Source organism: Rhodnius prolixus, unplaced genomic scaffold (assembly GCF_049639745.1).
Source record: "Rhodnius prolixus isolate KJV_2025 unplaced genomic scaffold, Rpr scaffold_1, whole genome shotgun sequence".
In the NCBI taxonomy this organism is placed as follows: domain Eukaryota; kingdom Metazoa; phylum Arthropoda; class Insecta; order Hemiptera; family Reduviidae; genus Rhodnius; species Rhodnius prolixus.
The window spans coordinates 14,262,344-14,281,129 of NW_027411581.1; the positions used below are offsets into that span (position 1 = coordinate 14,262,344).

The window sequence follows — 18,786 nt, forward strand, 5'->3', positions numbered from 1 at the left end:
TTGAAATAGAATGATAGTACCTGTTTACTATGAGGAAAAATTGTAGCCAACCAAACAGTAAAATTATTTATTTCAGCTAGAATCACGCTTGATCTTAGAAAATGTCAGCCAATGCTCATTATGATGCCATTTGTTCTATATTATAACTTATACGCTATTTATGAGTATCTACCCTGTCAAACATCTAAAATTCTTCGAGAATTGTAGTAACCTCATTCTCAAAAAATAATTTTCTTTTATTTTTATCGATCGTATGTTTATTGTATTCCTGGACGGGAACTTCTTCAAATGTATTTTCTCTTACCTTTGAACTTTCCTATATGAGGAAGTTGCAGTCATAAGAAATTTTCTACGTTGAACATTCACCGGATATACATATTTTAGGGTAATTTCTGAAGTTGAGAGGGTATTTAGAGAAGCGATTCTCGCTTATTTTTAAATGGCTAAAAGATTTTCTTAAGACTTTGAAAACTGGGGTAACATACAAGGGCAAATACGGTAATTTTATAAATTTCTGTTGAAATTCTAAAAAAAAAATATCGTTACTATAAAATAATAAAGTTTTGCTAATTCTTTTTTTCTTCCCACAATAGTGGTTTTTAACTTTTATTTCAGACAGGAAATTTGTCTTAAAACTCTACTTGGAAAAGAATAATAAAAGAATAAAACAGCAGTATTGATCACCATGTAAGAGATACTGGATGAACAGGCGATATCACATTTAACTTTGCCCTACTTCAGTTTTATTATAATATATGTATAGAAGGCAAGGAAAAGAAGATAAGGAGATATTTAACAAAAATAAGATACGATTTATTTATGCACAGAAGATATATCTTTGAAAGTTTGAAAAACAAGTTTGTTTTGATGCTGTAAAATACAGATACCCTAGTGAAAATAAGATCACTTGGTTAGTGGTGCTGCTATTTGCATAAATAGTACAACCCTCAGTTTAAGATAAAAGGGGTAGTATTAAGAAATAAAACTTTTTTTTTATTTATGTCTTATTGGTATTTGTTCCCTCTTTAGATAGTTCTTTACTAAATAGAGTTGACTGTTTAGAATACATTTATAAAACGGTTAGAAACATTATTTATTACAAGTTGAGACATTTTAACAGGTTCTCTCGTTCATTAGACAGACTGTGTGGTACTTTCAGTTTCGTTCAGCAGGTCACTGTTAAATGATAAGAGGCAACAACTTTACAACTGCTAACAGTTAATCACTTAACTTGAAACTACGAAATTGTTTTATCTTAAACTCTATGTGAGTTATTTGTCTAGACAACCAAATTGACCTTGCCTATTTTTTGTGTGAATATTCTTTGCAGCTCTTTGAGCGATTCTTTTTTGTTTAATAAATTGCAAAATATATAAATGGTTGGTGGGCGACTCCCTCTAAAGCAATTTCACTCTCTTGTCTGTCTCATCATTTTGTTTTCTCCCCTTGCTATTTCCATTTAATTGAAATGGTTCAAAGCCAATTTGGTTTGTTTTAATTTCAATAAACTAAACTACATGTAACATATCACGTAGATAGCATTCTCAACATTCATTCGTTCAAAGAAAGTTGAACACATACATTTACGGAATTTCCTAACAGGTTATAGCTTGGATAAAAAAAAAGAGTTCAACATATTCCCACACTCAGGCTATAAAAATAGCTCTAGTACGTAATGCTTTCTTTAGAACCTTAAAAAAAAAATTGTTTTTGTTTTAAATAGTGAATAGTGGATATTTTTTAAAAATAAATTTAACATTAATTTTTAAGGATCGTTGGAAATTTGCTATTATTATTGAATCAGGCGAGTCCTGTTCCTTAAGGAACCTAACCCTCCTAGAATATTTGTACCATCCCCTAGATACTCTAGTTGGTAAATCCCATTTAAGATCCTTGGTATTTCTACTAGTCTTCGTAGAGATATGATTTCCTCTAGCCGCAGGGAGCTAAACATCTCATATCGTAACCTCCCATTGTTCGCAAAAACAACGCATTTAAAGGATATTATAAGCCTTTATTATTTTTTTATTTTTTCTCTTGGCAGAGCCTATTCAGAGGTCCCAGCTAAAACAACGCCACTCTGTGAAAGTGTTTCCTAAATCTTCTGTACCCCGTGAGGGAGCTAGTCACCTGAATAACCTCGGTTCTTAGAACCGGATCAAAGATCTGAATAAATCGAACTTTTTTCCTGGAACAACCTAAGTCTAAGTCATTGATTGAGAGCTGTAGAACCCAAGACCTTTGATAGTACCAATAACTGTTCTGGGACCAATGAATGGAGTATATGCTCTATCCTGGTCAGCTGATCAGCAACATAATTATTCCTGATGTCAGCATGATCCGGCACACAGTCAAGGACTATCTTATTGTGACGCGAAAGCTACCTCAGGGATTCTCTGCATTCTTAAACAAGGGGTGCAATCGTTTTCCAGCTGCTGGCCATCTAGAAAAAAAAAAAATCTCCTTAACTTTAGGGCGTTATTTCAAGTTTTTTTCAGAGTAGATTTCTTCCAAGCTACTTGGAAGAGAGAATCTAAGGGCCAGCTAAATTCAAACCCGATAACATCGCGTGGGAATACAGTACGCTAGACACTGAGCAAATCCTCTCTCTAGCGGAGGAGCACGCTTATTTTCCATAACATTAACCGATTTCAGATTTTTCAACTATCTCAGAGGTTGATTCCAAGAGTTTTTAGTTGTAGAAAATGTTTTCCTCTAAGCTTCAGTCTCAGGTAGGTAGAGTTGTTATTATTTAGTTGGCATCTGAAACTTGCTTGCTAAACAGGACAAAATCAACGAAAAGAATGTCAGATAAAACAACCCTATCAAAACAAGGTGAGTGAAGAAATAAAAATAAACAAATAGAGCAGAAAGTGTTTTAAAAAAACTTTCATCATCAGGCCAAATAAACAAATAAATTGTTCAACCTAGTGTGCAAGAGTCGTAACAACCAACAAACTATTCTCACTTTCCCGATGAGAGTAACTTTACGCGAATTTTGTTTAAGTTCAACAACCTTAAAAGCATGGGTAGTGGCGTGCAATATATAGCAACCTTTTTGGACTTTGTATCAAAATTAAACACATTTAAACAGAACCCTTGTGTATAAATATTTGCGACATACATCACTGACTCAAATAAACAAAGTAAGACAAAGTGTTTCTTCTTTTAGTTAATTAGAGAAATTTTCTCAAATTTGTTATATAAAGATGACTCTTAACACCTTTTTAACAGTTATTATGTAAATTGAAAATTGTAAATAATATAAAAAGATTATTTTAATATAACTATAAATTTAACTATAGAGTATCCCTTCTCTGTATCCTTACTCAGCACTCTAATGTGTAAATATTTATAGTGTTTCAAACATAATAAATATTTATCTAATCCTGATTAGCTATTATATTATACAAAAAAAAAAAAAAAAAAAAAAAAGATTTGTTCTATTTTAGGCTCTTTTAACTATTTTAGTCTCTTGAAAGTTTATACAAAATGTATCAGGAATTCAGCACAGAAATAAATAAATAAATCGGCTGAGAACAATTTCTTTCACATTCCGAATTTAAAAAACAGATTAAGATTAAAAATTTATTAAATTCTTATTTAAAAAAAAAAAAGTACAAATAAAAGTTTTAGATCCAGATATGTTCAATAAGTATGTTAAGTTTCATTGAGATCCAAATTTGCAGGATTTCCATGGCTGAATTATGTACCCTGAGAGCACACAAAATGGCAAATCTAAGCTTATTTCGATTTTTTGAGATGAGTGTTCACACTCAAATTTTTTTTTTAACAATTTTTTTTTTTTCAGGTGACCTCAAAATGGATATTTGCTGCGAATAATCACATCTACATATATAGAATGATTTCAGATTGAGGAAAAAATGTTGGCGCCACGATAACTGACCGGTTAGAGATGAGATTCGCAAAGCTAAAATGTATTGCAATAGTGGATTCTATCCCCAGTCTATGGCTTGGATTCTAATTAATGTTTAATATAAGCACTTTATAGTAAAGTACGTTTGCTAGTTGCCTCTGTTCGTCTAATTACGTATTTGGAAGTAAAGCCAACCTGAAAAAATAGGCATAACTTTACTTTTATTAGAAATTGAAATAAATTGTTTGAGTTCTGGTGATTTTTCTATATCAAGAGGGATTGAACCTGTTAAAACTGGTAAATCTGGCTCTATCAGTAACAAAAATATAAAATTAAATCAATCTTACTTAAAGAAAATAAAAAGTACTGCAGGAAAGATCCAATTTTGTTTTTGAGAAATTATTTTTTCTCATTTAAAATTATTTTAGATACCTTTATATTTCTGTTACTGTATATTTATCGTGTAAAATATTTAAAATTCGGATGTTTCTAGTGAAATCTAGGATTAAAAAAATTAATTAAAATCTGATGACAAGAGCCTGTAAATTAATACCTTTATGCGCATTCTAGTGGTTATAAAATTAACTAAATTTGTTCATCTCTATCCGAATAGTACATTTTAGCGCATTCTAGCGACCTTATTTACAACTACGTTACTTCTTTGGCGAGTTGTTTATGTTGTAGGTTAGTTCATCGTTACGTTTAGCGCCACAAGTTGTAACTTGTAATGTGTACGTGACGATTAAACTGTCCTCGTCTTCTTGTTTTTAATGTATTTCATTTGTTTGTCTGTGTGGACGTGAAACTGTGCGTGTATCTTGTTAGGAGTATTGTGTGTAATAAATTGTGCTAATTTTTACTCATTGCTAGTGAAGATAACAGAAGAGGTCCACGCCCATTTTTCCCTATTTAAGCATTCAACTAGGTAAACAATATATGGCTGATATAACTTAAGAAACATTTCTAACAACCATTTAATGATGTTTTTTAGGCACACTAATGATGTTTAAAATAAAATACTAATTTTATTCTGCAGATAATGAGATGGTTGTTTTAAAGACCTGTTGGACTCCATTCATTTGGAATAATGATGTCAAAAGCGGAAGTAGATGTTGTGCTGCATATACTATTGTAAGTAAAAGTGCAACCCTTTCATAAAACAATTTACCGTTATTCTTGTGCCCTGCACAAGCTTCAGCAATTGTAAACTTTCTAATTGTAATTTGAACTTATAGAATTTGTTCATATGCAGTACACTAGACTTTGAAGTTATTGGGAACATTTAAATAAACTTCTCCAATCAGAATCTATTAAAATAAATATTTTTTGTTCTTGTCAACATCCGAAAACAAAATGAAAAGTAAGAATTAGTACATCACACTTTATGGTAAAATGAAAATGCTCTTTTATTTTTATAGGCCATGAGCGTAATACTTATGACATTTACAATTTATATGATGTGCGGTGGAGACTCAACACAACTGTATTTACCACTTTTTGAGACGGATATTCGAGGATGTAAGTAAATTCATCATTGAATGTTTGACGCTTGTTGTTTTGATATCTACCTTTGAAGATAAGAACGCTTGGAAGGAGTAAAAACTTAAAAAACTAACAAATTAGAAAAAGGCAATACTTCCTCATGCCACGAAAAGCAAAGAGGGATTTTTTAAATCAAGTTTTCTAAAAATTCGTGTGATATGACTGTTTTGTGTACATAGATTTGTTTGAGTAAGAACACATTGTTTCTTATCTCACATTCTACACATTTTAATACCCACTTGTTGCAGCTGATAATAAGAGAATATAATGCAGTCAAAAGCATCATTTTTGTTAAAGATTTGCTAACAAAGAAACACCAAATAATGAAAAGTACAACTACATATTTCATTTTTGGCAAAAATCATTAGTTCATTACCTAGATTATGCTAATGAACTTTTTAGCAATTTGGTCAAAGTTAAAAAGTAAAGCTTCTGAAAAGAGGTTAAGGAATACATTACTTTCATTCATATTAAATTTTTAACTAGGGAATTAGTTTTCTTTTGAAAACTTTAAGAAATTGACATCTCAAAATAAGTATGCCCAAAACAAAATGTGACGGTAATTTTTTATTATGCAGAGTTTATCGCCAAACCAGGATTACAAGTTTAAATTCTGGGGGAAATAATTCCATTAAATATTCGGTTACCAAAGGCATTTTTATTTTTTTGTACATTGATCCCTGTTAACCTTCGCTGTATCTAATAATAGCCAAAATAAATTAGGTAGATCGCAACCTTGGACCATTGTTGAAGAAAATGAATGTCGGTTTCACATACATTCTTCCTGTTGAAGAATGTTGACAGTAATTAGAATTTTAATTTGTTCATTTCGTCATTACCATCAGTATTTTTTTTTCAAATTTCAGCAATGCAGTTTTGGGGTGGAACTTTCTTAGTCTACTACATACTTCTAATTTTATCCTCAATTTCCATGATAGTGGGCATTGACAAAGTGCATAGAGGATTAATGCTCCCATGGTTGATTTTAATGTCCATTGCTATTGCTTTCCAAGCGTTATTTGGACTTTGGTTATTGTATGGATATTATATTTATGTAAGTATAAACATTTGTTAAATAATTAATCAATTCATATAGTTTACGAGGCTTGAAAGTTTAATTGTAATGTTATCCAGCTTTTTATCACCAAAAGTAAAAAAATAATAGCATAGTGAAGAATATATTGAAAAATTGGTAGTTGGACGTTAAGCCCCGCCTTAATAAATAGGCGATTACATTACTCTATAGAAAAATATATTACTTAAATGAATCAACGTTAGATAGCTCCAAAAAAACAGTTTTGCAAAATACGTTGTGCATGATTTGTAAAATTTCTCCCCATATGAAACATTACTTGCACTCCTGCATTATTTGTCCATAACCCATCTTCTAAATAGTTCAGAGCCTACAGATTTTCGAAAGTTGTTCGTACTGCCTACTTAGATTTTGTAGAAGTCTTCTTTAGTTTAGTTGTCCAAGATTCTTGGCGGCATTGTGGGTTTCCCCACAAAACACCGACTGTTTTGGTCAACTACTCCATTGGTTACTCAATTACACGTTCTAAGTTCATTAAGTACACTTTGTGTACTACTTTTAGAGAATTTTCTGGAGGAAGTTCGACAAACAAGTTAAGACCAGTGGCAGCATTGCTTGAAATTAATGCCAAAATTGTGCAAATCTGGAACAGAGAACAGAAGCTCTCGGGAAAGGAACTCGATTAGTCTGGTGACCTTCTTTTTTTTAAGGTATACAAAATATCTTCTCTGGGTGGAACTAATCCGCTTGGAGCCCTAGTGTAGGATGAGACAGAAGAAAAAACAAAGTCTCTCATATGGATCAAAATTACTTCTTTGGATATGGTTATTCTTATCACAAAAAAAGTGTTAGATGCTTAAGGCATTACCATTTAGTTACCGATAAACAGTGATTAGAATCAATAAATGGAATCTATTATCCTATTTCAAGTCAGTATTGCTTCCATACACTAAAGTTTTGTAAGAACGAAGTAAAACTATTAAATAAATGTCCGTTAATAAATTCTTATAAAGGCCCTTGCGTGATATTAAAAATTCTGGGCTTCAGAATTCATGACAGGTTTGAACCTGTACTTGCAATTTCACTTTCAAAAACTGTTGAACTAATTGATTAGTTCAAATTGTTACTAATTGATTAGTATCTAATTCCATTGAACTCTATGTCCTAGGAGTGCCATCTCAGCATACAGCGCATTTTCGTAGTCTATTCTTTTGAGACCCCTCGTTTCAGGAAGATTGGAGGATGATTACACCTCCAACATCCCCAAGCTTCCCCAACTCCCCAAGCTTCTAAATACTCTGTGAATGATCCGTTGAGAAAATATTGGTATTGAAATATCCCCAAAAAATCTTCACCCGCCATTCATGTTCTTGGACTAGAATCTTCGGTATCCTCTTACTATGCTATGCCTTGAAGAAACCTGTAGGCAAACTCACTCTATTTTTACTCCAGGACGTTATAGCTACAGAAAAGTCGAAACTGCCACCTCCTACTGAGTGGGTGCTAGCAAGTTCCTCTAATTGAAACTCACTTAGAGTGATTGGCCGCGTACCAGGGTATCTATCGTTATTGCTTAAAGTAAATCTCATTATCTTTTATAATCATTAACAAAGAGATATTAATGCAGTATTGATAAATTTCATTTGTGTATAAATACTAGTATAATTTTTGATGATGCCCCGTATCATCTATACCGATGTTATTTAAAATCAAGTATTATTTTTTCAGCTAGAAGTAGTTGTACCAGCATTAATGAATTGGTTATGGATGGCCTACAATGTAAGTAATTTAATTCGTGATTTTAATTTCAGACATTTTTAATAAAGTAATTTTATTTAAGTTTTTTTACTTTTAGATGTACTGCTGGCTTTGCGTTTTCTCTCAATATCAAATAATTTATGAAATGCAGACACCAAATATAGAACTACTGTATCCATAAAAAAAAAAAAAATTAATTATAAAGAAAAAATCAAATTGCACTTTTTCATTTATATAGACTATAAATTTAAGAAAAACCTAGTTTTTCATGTATAACTAACTACATTTTAATTTTCTCAGGCAACAAAAAAAAAAAAAAATTAGTCCTTGCCTGGAAAAAAAAATCAGATCTGATATTATTATTTGAATGTATTATAATTGTTTTTATACAGTAATTATAAAAACAAAATGAACTGAAGGAAACGAATCCATCCTATCTTGTACAAATTAATAATAAGTCATTAATATGATAAATATTTTATTTACATTAACATTTATACATAAATAAAAATAAATATACAATTATATTATTATAGTATAATGCATATAAAATATATATGGTCTTTTTTTATATTTTTGTGATGTTTAAATATTTATGACCGTGAATTACATTTGTTCAAATATTTTTTGTTAATACACGATTTCATTTAAAAACATTTTTCTTTTAAATTATAATTAAATATTTAATTAGATCAAAAGGTTCAAATGATATTAAAAACATTGAGGCAGCTTAAAACTTTCCTTCGCGAATTTAGTTACTTTACAAAATATAATTTTTTTTTTTGTTTAAACATACAAACTTTTTCTTTTAGTAAAAAAAAATATATATATATATACTATTTCCGGACAATGAAATAGATTCTTAAAATAAAAAGTATACAAAGCTTCAAAAGTTTAAATAAATAAAATTTTGACAGTGCTTAATCATATATGGAGTAGGTTGATATTTTGTTTAGAAAAATAGCTTTTGTCTTGGAATATAAAATCTGCCCCTTATCTTCTCTGAAGAGTTTGTAAGACGGTATACCTTCTTGTTCAAAATTTAAGGGAACAAGACAATATGTAATTGCGTCCACTATATTATAGCTAAAGTTAAAGATCCGATACAAGTCTCAAACTAGAATTTTATTTCTTTCCAAATGTTGAAATTTCTTTTAGACTTTATTTATTTGCAGTCATATTTGATTTAGTTGGAACACTTAACAAACAACAAACAATCGTACCTACTTGAAAAGAAAAAGAAAAAAACTTCAAGAGGTTTATCTTTAAAATTGAAAATTTAAAACAAAAAAAATCAAATGGGAAGAGTTTGTGTCAAGGTGGATACAAACTTTATTGGATCCGACAGAATTAAGAAGCCTCGAATTAAAAGTAAACGGGGATCCTGCAATCTGCGTAAGAATCAAGGGGAAAACAAAGTGCTCTACATCTAAAATTAGAAGATGATGGAAATTCTTCAAAGATCTTTCGGTGTAGAAGGCAGCATTTTGAAAATGGGTCCACGCGGAAGGAGAATTTTTGTATGGGTATACTAAAAGTAGCCGTGCTATGCAGGACTAAAAAAGAGAAAGGGAAAGGAACTGGGTCGCTTAAAGTTGACGCCATGTACTTCCTAATCCTGCTTACCACGAGGTAGTTGCTTCTGTCAGCAAGCGTAATGTGTGTCAAAAAATGTATAACTGAAGTCAAATTCTCTACACCAAACTATTGAATACACCTCCGATGAGGGAAGTTACGAAACACGTTTGAAGGAGTAAAAACATGCGTGCTAAGACCGGATAAAATCAACAATAATATCTAGCACTGCGGACCCATATGTTCGAAAAATCCTTACTGAACTGTTATTAGTAATGTTAGAAAAAGCTTCTATCATCGAAGTTAGTTATCACTTAACCATAACAAAGAATGAAATGATTTCAACTTCACTATTTGTTTATGGTTATTTAATTTCTCTAGTTCATGTACATTTCGTATCAGTAAGAGAAAGATAGGGAGGCTTTTTATTTACCAAAGTTTATGATGCATAACAAGATTAGGTTCTGGACCACGTACGTAGAGAAGACATAAGTGGATGCTAGATGTAAAAAAGCCAATATAAAAGTATCTTCCTAGGCAATTAGCGTATTGAGTATGACAAATCGTATTCGACCTGGGCATAAAATCTCTTGAGCAGTTACCAGGAAATCCAAAATGTTGTTTTGCAATACTTATCAAGGACTACGATACACCTGCACAAGTATGCAAGAAGAGGAATTACTCAGAGTGTGGAAAAAACGCTTTGGAAAGTATATGTCCCGGTAAAGAGACATGGAGAACGAAGTCGAATAAAAAACAATTCAAAAGAATGGTGAACAGAATCTGGAGAAGTGTGAGAGGTTGGGTCCGCAGGAGAGGAAAGAGCGGAACAGTCTAACGAAGAGCTGCTCCACGAAGGCTAGTCACCCTGGAGAAAATAGAGAGGATTGTTTAGAATATCATGACTTAGACTGCTAAAAAACCCTCAGAATACTTCGAGTGCAGAGTTGCTCGGGAGGGGAAGGATTGGAAGAGAATAGATTTTGACTGCTTGCTACTTTCCTAAAACAATCATAAGCCTATAACATGTACATCAAAGCTCGGCTTGCAAAAAATATTCAATAAATACAATATTTCTTTTAAAAACAAAACAAACTCACAACACATTGTATTAGAGGTTTTCTAAGTTGATGAAAAGTTTTTTCTTCCATTCACTAGATAAGTAGACCTAATTTACATGTAATAAATGCTGTTTACCGCGTTAATTGACCTTTTCTTTAAAGAGTGATGAACCGTTTAATGGTAAATATAAAAAACAAGTTATTTAAAAAGTTACCTTATCAAAACACTTGTTTTCCTATGGTAAGGCATGTGTAACTTCAGTTGACTTTATTTTTAGTATTATAAATAAAAGTGTAGATTAAAAATGGCAGCAGATCAGAAGGCAAAAATTTCTTCAATGCATGTAGTTTTATAGACATCACAGACAATTACATATATCAGTGCAGAAAAGAAAATAATTCTAGGTTGTTTTGGTGTGCTTGTTTAATTCACCTGCCACTGAAAAACCAATTTAAAAGTCATCACTTTCATGAAAGTAATTATCAAAGTGAACATAACAAAGTTTGGTAAAAAAATATAGCAGAAAAGGAATTATATACTGAAATTTATAAAACATTATTATTACTGAAATTTGACTGGACACTCACATGACTTTATTTTAACAATAACGCATCAAGTTTTCTGCTTACATCACATATTACAGGTTCAAAAGGATTTTAGATAAAATATAGAATAAAAGGATTTTGGTGTAAAGCATGACTTCACAAATTCCTTCTTAGTCAATATTTATGAAAACAACTTCAAAAAAATACAATAGATATTTATCTGAAATACAGATGAGTAGACGGTACACGAATGATCAAAAGAAATCGTCCAATAAATCCTCATTTTTGGTTAAGTGAATGTAGAAATACGAAGGTGATGAAAAACTGGTCATTTTCATTGCCTAACTGGATGGATTAGTTTAGAGTAGCAGTAACTTCAAAAAAAAAAATGTATTTGATTTCCAAACTATTACATTTTCTTCGATACTTTTGATAGTTTTTGGATGTAAACTTAAACAAAAATTTTAGAGATACTGTAATTGAAATTTAAAGGGAAATATCATCCTTCATAAACACTTTATTGCTAATCAAGTCAAGATCAGTAAATAACAACATTTTAATCTCTCATAAATAAAAACTGAAACAAATATTCCGTATCTCAATTCTTAAAAAGACAGTAAGTTACTTTTTAATTTTCAGTTTACCGAATCCATTAAACAAAGATATTGTTTAATAGGGTATTAGATTGATCACGGAACAGGTCCTAGCCCCCAGACGTTGCAGCTAAAGTTTTACATACACATCGAAAGCTTTACCACAAATAACACTGGATATTATTAAAAATAATGAAATCAGTAAAGCTTGAAAAAGCACGAGTCTAAACTTACCCTTAAAGGTGCATTCGTGTTTCCGCTTCTCATAGCTTCTTGTTCTCTTCTTTCTAATTCTTCGGCTTTCTTTTGTAACCTTTGAACTTTAGCTGGATCTTTGATCCCTCTATTTTCCGCATCACGTGTACGTTTTTCCGCAGCTTCTGCCTGAAGTCTTCGCCTTGTTTCCTAAAAGAAATGTGGATCTCACTATTTGTCAGCTAATTTTACAAGAAGGCTAATGTTGAAATTTTCCAGGTCATTTATTAATCGTAACAAGCAAAATATATATAATTGGTGAACATGAAATTCTTACCGCATCAGGAGTCAACAAATCTTCATCAGCCGATTTACAACATGACAATATGATACCCATTTCTAGTAGTTTATAACAGGGTAAAAAAATATTTAATACTTGTTTACGTAACGCTGTCAATATGGTGCAAAAGTCTCCCACCTAACCATTCGTTCTAGAGAACCATCAAATAACCTTCCTTTCAGGTACGGCTGCCATATTTACTTTTCTAGATTCATCAGCTGGGCATTTTAATTTGAATTCAAGTTGGAACTCAGAACGTTAGAGAAGAAATTTAAAAAATTCATGAATTTAAAGGAAGGCATAGATACATCCAAAGTATGATTTGAAAGAGTTAGTGGTTATTTTGTAAAATTATTTTTAACAGCTTCTTTTTAAGGTGATTTCCCTAATTGGATTCACTTTTTAATGCTAGAACTGAGGCTATAATAGCTTTTCCTGAGCTACAAGAAATTTCTGGTATAAAATGGCTATTATTTTTTTAATAGATCAGAAACTTTTATTTTTACTTTGTTCTATTACATTATTTTAGTTATTTGTTGAACTGAAACAAATTAATACATTTTTCGTAGTACTTTCAAAAATTATAAAACTAAAGCCACTTTAGGTCGTTAAGTTTTATGTATATGGTGAGAAATTTTTGTTTTAAACTTTATTTTCTACTTTTAATGCAAGTTTATTTTCTTAATATTCTAAGTGCTACAGTAAATGTGCAATTTTTCAACTTGAATGTAAGTTCTGAAAATGAAAATTATGAAAATTCTAACTGCGAGGTAAATATGTAGTTTACTCCTGTACTTTTTAAATATGAAATAGGTAATGATTAAAACAAAAAAAATCCCAAGAAAGCAAACTAATTGAATACAGCTGAAAAGTTAACACCGGAAATTCGGAGTATTCAGAGAGAGTCTTCTAATTATAAGCACTAGATTTTTTTTAATTATTTGAGCAGTGGTTTTTAACTAAGGTAAGCATATTTTTTTGATTAAGTACAGTTCTTTATATCGGAAAACAAATTGTTTTCAATAAAGTTTAAATGAATGATCTTTTATTACAGATGTAAATCAGTAGTTCAATATAACGAAGAATATTTTTAAGAGAAGCACATTTGAAAATTTAAACAATAATTCAAGAAAAATTGTTTTCTCCTATGTAGTTAAAATATCAGAGAACCGTTTTATAATGCCATACATCATTTATGCCATAACTCATCATTCATCTAAAGAATTGAAAGCTTGAGTGTATAATCTGAGGTATTAACGGTAAGTTTGAATAAATATAAAGATAAAACAAAGGTCACTGGACAGAACATTTACATATAACTCATGGCCGTTGATGTATTTATGAAACGTTTAGTTTGTTCTATTATTTTCTCTCAACTATTACCTCTCGTAGACAAAGTATTGTAATCGTACAGAGTTCAGATTGTGATTATTGTCAGGAAACGTTTAGAAGTCTCTTTGAGTAGGAAAAATCTGAAGCTACACTTTTACATGGATCTAACTTTTCTTTGAACTCCGAATTTCTGTAACATATTGAATTCTTAGTAACTTTATTCATTTCGATAAAAGTGGCCCCACGGTAGCCGAACGGTTAATTAAACTTAATTTGACTTCGTTCTTGAATCTGTTTCATTTTCTTCAACCGGTGCAACCTCTTTTTCACAGTATGAAGAAACCCTATTAATCATAATATGCATCGTTATTGGCCTACTAGCTTCTTTCGTCTAATGATTTCGTTATTTTTCAATTTTTTCTGAAAACTTTAATGAGAGCTTCAAGATTCCTCAGCTTTTCTTTTGTTTACAGCATTACTCATTAAATTTCTATTTGCAATTAACTTTCCATTGTTTTGCGGAAATTATAACAGGGTTTATTCTTCTTTATTTGCCCAATTCGTTTAGGATGTTGGTGATCATAGTGCAAACTCGGTTTTGATGACTCCAGATCATTTTCGTAGGATCTTCAGCTAAGAAATTTATTATCTGCCACATTTTCTTTTCCACCAACATCACTTCTTCCTTCCACTCTTTTTCTTCTATAATGTATAACTACTATTTTCCATTTCTTTTGATATGATCTAGGTATTCCAGTTTTCTACTTCCTTACAGTCACCTTTAGTTCTGTTTGGCATTTTGAAGTAATTCATTGTTAGAAATGCAATCAACCCAAGGAACTCTGATACTACTAACTTCTCTGAGATTTTACGTGCATACTCTAGCTCTCTATTCTGTAAATGTGCACTGAGAAGCACAATGATCCAAGTTTTTTACTTAAAAAATGTAGTTGGGTTTGTAGGGTTCGAATTTGCTTACAAGTTTAGGACAGCATGTTAATGTGTGACAGAAATATAGTAGAACTCAAATTCTCTACACCAAACTGATTAATCAATCTCCGACGATGGGTAAAAATCCAAAACCTGTCAAAAACAGAAAAACATGCGTGAGACTTCGGATAAAATCCAAGATGTTAAACTTAGCATAATATAAGTAAATGTTGGAATAAAGTTAACAAAAAAAAATTAGTATTGCGATCATGTTCCAATTGATTAGCCGATGTCGGATTAAACACCTGGCGAAAAATAAAGTCAAATTCTTTAAGAGAATTGAATGACGTACAAGAAAGAGATCGTCAGGTTATTATATTTCTTTAAAGTCTTTAACATTGTTAAGTATTAACTAAAATCTCTTCCTAAAATAAGAAATTAAAAAGTACAACAAGTGGGAAGAGAAAAAGTCGACATCTTGGCGCTAGAAGAGCTGCTGCTGGAGATGATGCCCTACAATAGGAACTGCAACTACTTTTGATGCAATTTTGGCATATTCTCATAAAATTTCTCGCATTATACCTCAGACAGTTTTCTTATGCCATTCAGATAATTAGTTTATTGACAACGTATTGTTGTGGGTGAGGCTTTAAACGAGGCGGTTTGCCTTGTTGCCATTTAGTGCAGGTTATACAGCTGGCTGGCAACATTGGTCAGCGTAACCCGTACTCGTCCAGTCAGCAACACTCGCCTTATTTCGCCGCCTGCCTCCATCCACTTCGTACAGGAACGCCAGTTATCTTTTACACTGATTTTTTGTTTTCTTTTGTCCACTGATTTGTAAATGAAACGCTGGGTGACATTCTTTTAGTGCTGTGGTCTTTATTTTATTTTCCAGTAACCATTAGTTGTCACATCTGTCAATAAGTTGTTCTTTCAAGTTTGTTTTTATAGTTTTAAGTTATTGCCCATTTTCTTTTCTTAAGTTATTCGTTTTGTTTATAGTGTGTGGGTGCCCAAAAAGAACTGGTGATTTATGCAGCATAAACATTTATTCATAATTATTATTTAACATGAAAACTAGTTGTCTATATATAATTTAAGGATCTCACAGAATTTTCTTCACTAAGTAAGTTTTGCTTGATGATTTATTTTTTTAACTATTACATTTTGTGTTATTATTACTTATTTTCTATTTCGAACATTTTAATTGAAAAGTATTAAAACTGTTAATATGTATAACACATTGTTTTCACCTCAGTAAAAAATAGTTAACCGGCTTTTCATCCTCGGTCATCTGTACAAATCCATTAAAATAAAAGGCAAATATAATCACTAGCAGTTCAAACACAAGAACTCCGATATGATTTGACATGATGTTGATTTTTAAAACTTATTAGAAGTAAAAAAAAAAAAAAATATATATACATTTTTCACTTCCTCTTACTCCTTGCAAAAGAAGGTATTGCGATCGTGCGGATTATTTGTTTTCAAGTTTTCACCAGGAATGCCTTACTTTTAAATCCTCCGAGTTCGAAAGTGTCAGTTTTTTTTTCCTTTTTTTGTTAACGATTTTCTCAAAAATGGCCTTCTTTGAAATTTGTTTACTTAATGCATAAGTGAAGATCTATGACTTCAATTTATTGGAAACATGTCATCAGGTAAACTTTCTTAGAGCCGGTAGTTCTGGGGGCGAGATGGTGACATTTTAAGTTTAATGTGCGGCCTCAGTACCGCGATTATGAACTATCATTATTATTTATTGTTATAAATTCAATATGTTAAATTTTAAGAAAATCAGAGAAGCGAAAGTAAAAGATTCTAACACTTTTTTTAATTGTAGATTTTTAAATCAATTGGATCATCAAAACATCTTTCATTTCTAAAATTGAAAAGTTAAGACTTACAAGAGTTATCAGCAACCAAATGTTTACGTTATTGTGCACGTACTATAATCGCAACAGTGTCTCCCATTTTCTTGCACGCTTCTTTTCATTGTACCTAGGTTTAGTCTTTTTGAAGGCTCCACGATAGACACAATGTCTTAGAAACACACGGTTTGAAAATCTTATGCATTCAACCAATTCTTCTGCGCCCTTAACTGTGAGACTGAGCCAGACTAGTTGACGCCATTAGAACTCTTGAGGATAGAGTGGCGTTGATGTTTGGCCTAGACTCATATATTAAATAAACATTACAAATTTGGAGGGTATTTTAAAATTTTTGATGTTGAGGAATTACTTTATATAGCAAAATGAATACATTCTAAGTTCTACCGAAATTTGAAAAGAATTCTAAGTGCATCATCGGACGGTCAGGCGATGGGAGTAGGCTTCTTTCTTCTTTTATGCTACTGAGAATGTAAAGTGTTACTAAAACTTCGAGTTTGCAAAAAGTTCCAGTTACAACTATAAGAATTAAAGTAACAGAAGAGTGAGTCAAATCATTTGTTTTCTTTAATAAATTGTGTAAACCTTGGCTGATTTATTTTCACCAATTAGATTTGCCTTCGCGCTTTAAAACATCTTTTGTAGATAGCTGTGAAATGTCTACATGTTTATGAAATATCTGTTGCGGTCGAAATTTGTCGTTTTTTATGTATGTTTCGTAAAAAATGAAATGTGCGGTGAACACACACACTACTTTACCCTACAATGATCAAGGTTTTCCCCTATCATGGAACTTTTACAAAATATTTACTCCCTACAATAATAAAATGTTCCCCATTATAACGGCTATTTGAAAAAAAAAAAAAAAACTTATAAAATGAGAATTTGGATTACATGAATTTTCACTTATAAATCTAGTTACGGTTCACTTTAGAGTGTGCTTTGCCTCATGCTTTTCCCCTAGCTGGTCTTAAAATGAATTTTGAAAGATTTGTTCGGCTCTAGAAGTCAGTAACTGGGTGGATACAGTGGAGAACCACCAAAAGGTGGTAACTTCCCAGAATGTAACTTTCAGTCATCAGAGTTGCTTGTTGCAGGAGTGATTGCACCTGCAGTTGTAAATTTCAGCAATGTTATTTAAAAATATTTATAAATTACTGGAAAACATCGTGGTTTTTAAAATAATTTCCAAAAATAGATTTTCACAGCGATGTGGGATGAGTGATTCTTAAACAGAAAATTGTTGGTTTTAAAGTTATTTTTTTGCAAAAACTAATCTAAAACTGGTCGTTTTTCCCAAATCCAAATATTTTATCTTATTATTTATTTTGTATTCATCTTTTTTGTTGACTGACTCAATCAAAAGAGAAGATAGATCGTTAAAAATGTTGTTAGGTCCGTAGTGGTTGATAATATATTTGATTTATTCGTCATAGCACGCACGTTTATTATATCACGGCCTGATTTCGGACTTTCATCCATCATTAGAGGATAATTATGAATGAAAGCCCAAAACCAGTCAGAGATGCAATAGACAAGCATACTACTACTTTGTAAATGTATAAAATGTAAACAATATTAAAATAAAATCCACATTTTCAATTCATTTCTAAAAATTGAAACTTATCGGCCTTTCGTACTCGAACTATCAGTAAGGAAAAATATGTTCTTTCTAAGAGTATGGTTGTAATATTTTCGGTTACAGTGGGATTTTGATGAAAATTTTAAAAAAGTTTAATTTAATATGAACTTATACTATATAGTAGCTAATAGACAGACAGTATTGGTTAAGGTTAAGAAATTGGAAATTTTGTTTGGATAAGTTTACAAAGCTGACCTAGAAATTTCCATGACTCCATAAAATATTACAAACAATATTGCTGGTATGCATTTAGATAAAATCTTGACATGGATTATTGCGGCAAAGTTTATGCATGTGGTAATTTGTTATATTTCATGTTTATGTTAACGTCTTATATATCATTAGTTATTAAAAACTTACTTTTAAAACAAGGAAACAGAGAAAACAAACAATGTATCTTTCCCCTCTCGTTATGTCATACTGGAAATTTAGCGGGTGTATTTTAAAAATTGACAGATATAAACAGTAAGCTT

The 18,786-nt window shown here is 31.2% G+C and overlaps 3 protein-coding genes across 5 annotated transcripts in view; 2 read left to right on the forward strand and 1 right to left on the reverse strand.

Moving 5' to 3' along the window:
* Positions 1–4,557: 4,557 nt before the first annotated feature.
* On the forward strand, positions 4,558–8,781 carry pasi1 (septate junction component pasiflora 1). The gene is made up of 6 exons (XM_074130605.1): positions 4,558–4,802; positions 4,914–5,008; positions 5,296–5,395; positions 6,286–6,473; positions 8,181–8,231; positions 8,308–8,781. The coding sequence occupies exons 2-6, from the start codon at positions 4,922–4,924 to the stop codon at positions 8,389–8,391; spliced, it is 510 nt and encodes a 169-aa protein (XP_073986706.1). The 5' UTR covers positions 4,558–4,802; positions 4,914–4,921; the 3' UTR covers positions 8,392–8,781.
* A 422-nt stretch (positions 8,782–9,203) lies between these two features.
* Svip (small VCP interacting protein) lies at positions 9,204–12,711 on the reverse strand. The gene is made up of 3 exons (XM_074130624.1): positions 12,518–12,711; positions 12,220–12,390; positions 9,204–11,285 (listed from the first exon to the last, which is right to left on the reverse strand). Exons 1-3 carry the CDS (start codon positions 12,575–12,577, stop codon positions 11,271–11,273), a joined length of 246 nt encoding a protein of 81 aa, XP_073986725.1. The 5' UTR covers positions 12,578–12,711; the 3' UTR covers positions 9,204–11,270.
* Positions 12,712–13,344: 633 nt separating this feature from the next.
* LOC141455275 (rho guanine nucleotide exchange factor 17) overlaps positions 13,345–18,786 on the forward strand; it is a 58,255-nt gene continuing 52,813 nt past the window's right edge. For 2 of the 3 annotated variants that reach the window (XM_074130201.1, XM_074130207.1), the window contains exon 1: positions 15,534–15,911. The gene's annotated coding sequence lies outside the window, so the exon portion shown is untranslated. Of the gene's footprint in view, positions 13,485–13,574; positions 13,780–15,533; positions 15,912–18,786 lie in introns of those variants that run through there. The other variant, XM_074130194.1, reaches the window with a different exon arrangement.

What these genes read in the sequence shown, in the direction of transcription:
- Svip (XM_074130624.1), bottom strand. Translation starts at nt 12,577, where the DNA reads ATGGGTATCATATTGTCATGTTGTAAATCGGCTGATGAAGATTTGTTG. An exon ending in ATTTGTTGACTCCTGATGCG is followed by an intron (nt 12,391 to 12,517) that starts GTAAGAATTTCA and finishes CATTTCTTTTAG; the next exon opens with GAAACAAGGCGAAGACTTCA.
- pasi1 (XM_074130605.1), top strand. Translation starts at nt 4,922, where the DNA reads ATGGTTGTTTTAAAGACCTGTTGGACTCCATTCATTTGGAATAATGAT. An exon ending in TGAGACGGATATTCGAGGAT is followed by an intron (nt 5,396 to 6,285) that starts GTAAGTAAATTC and finishes TTCAAATTTCAG; the next exon opens with CAATGCAGTTTTGGGGTGGA. An exon ending in GGTTATGGATGGCCTACAAT is followed by an intron (nt 8,232 to 8,307) that starts GTAAGTAATTTA and finishes TTTTACTTTTAG; the next exon opens with ATGTACTGCTGGCTTTGCGT.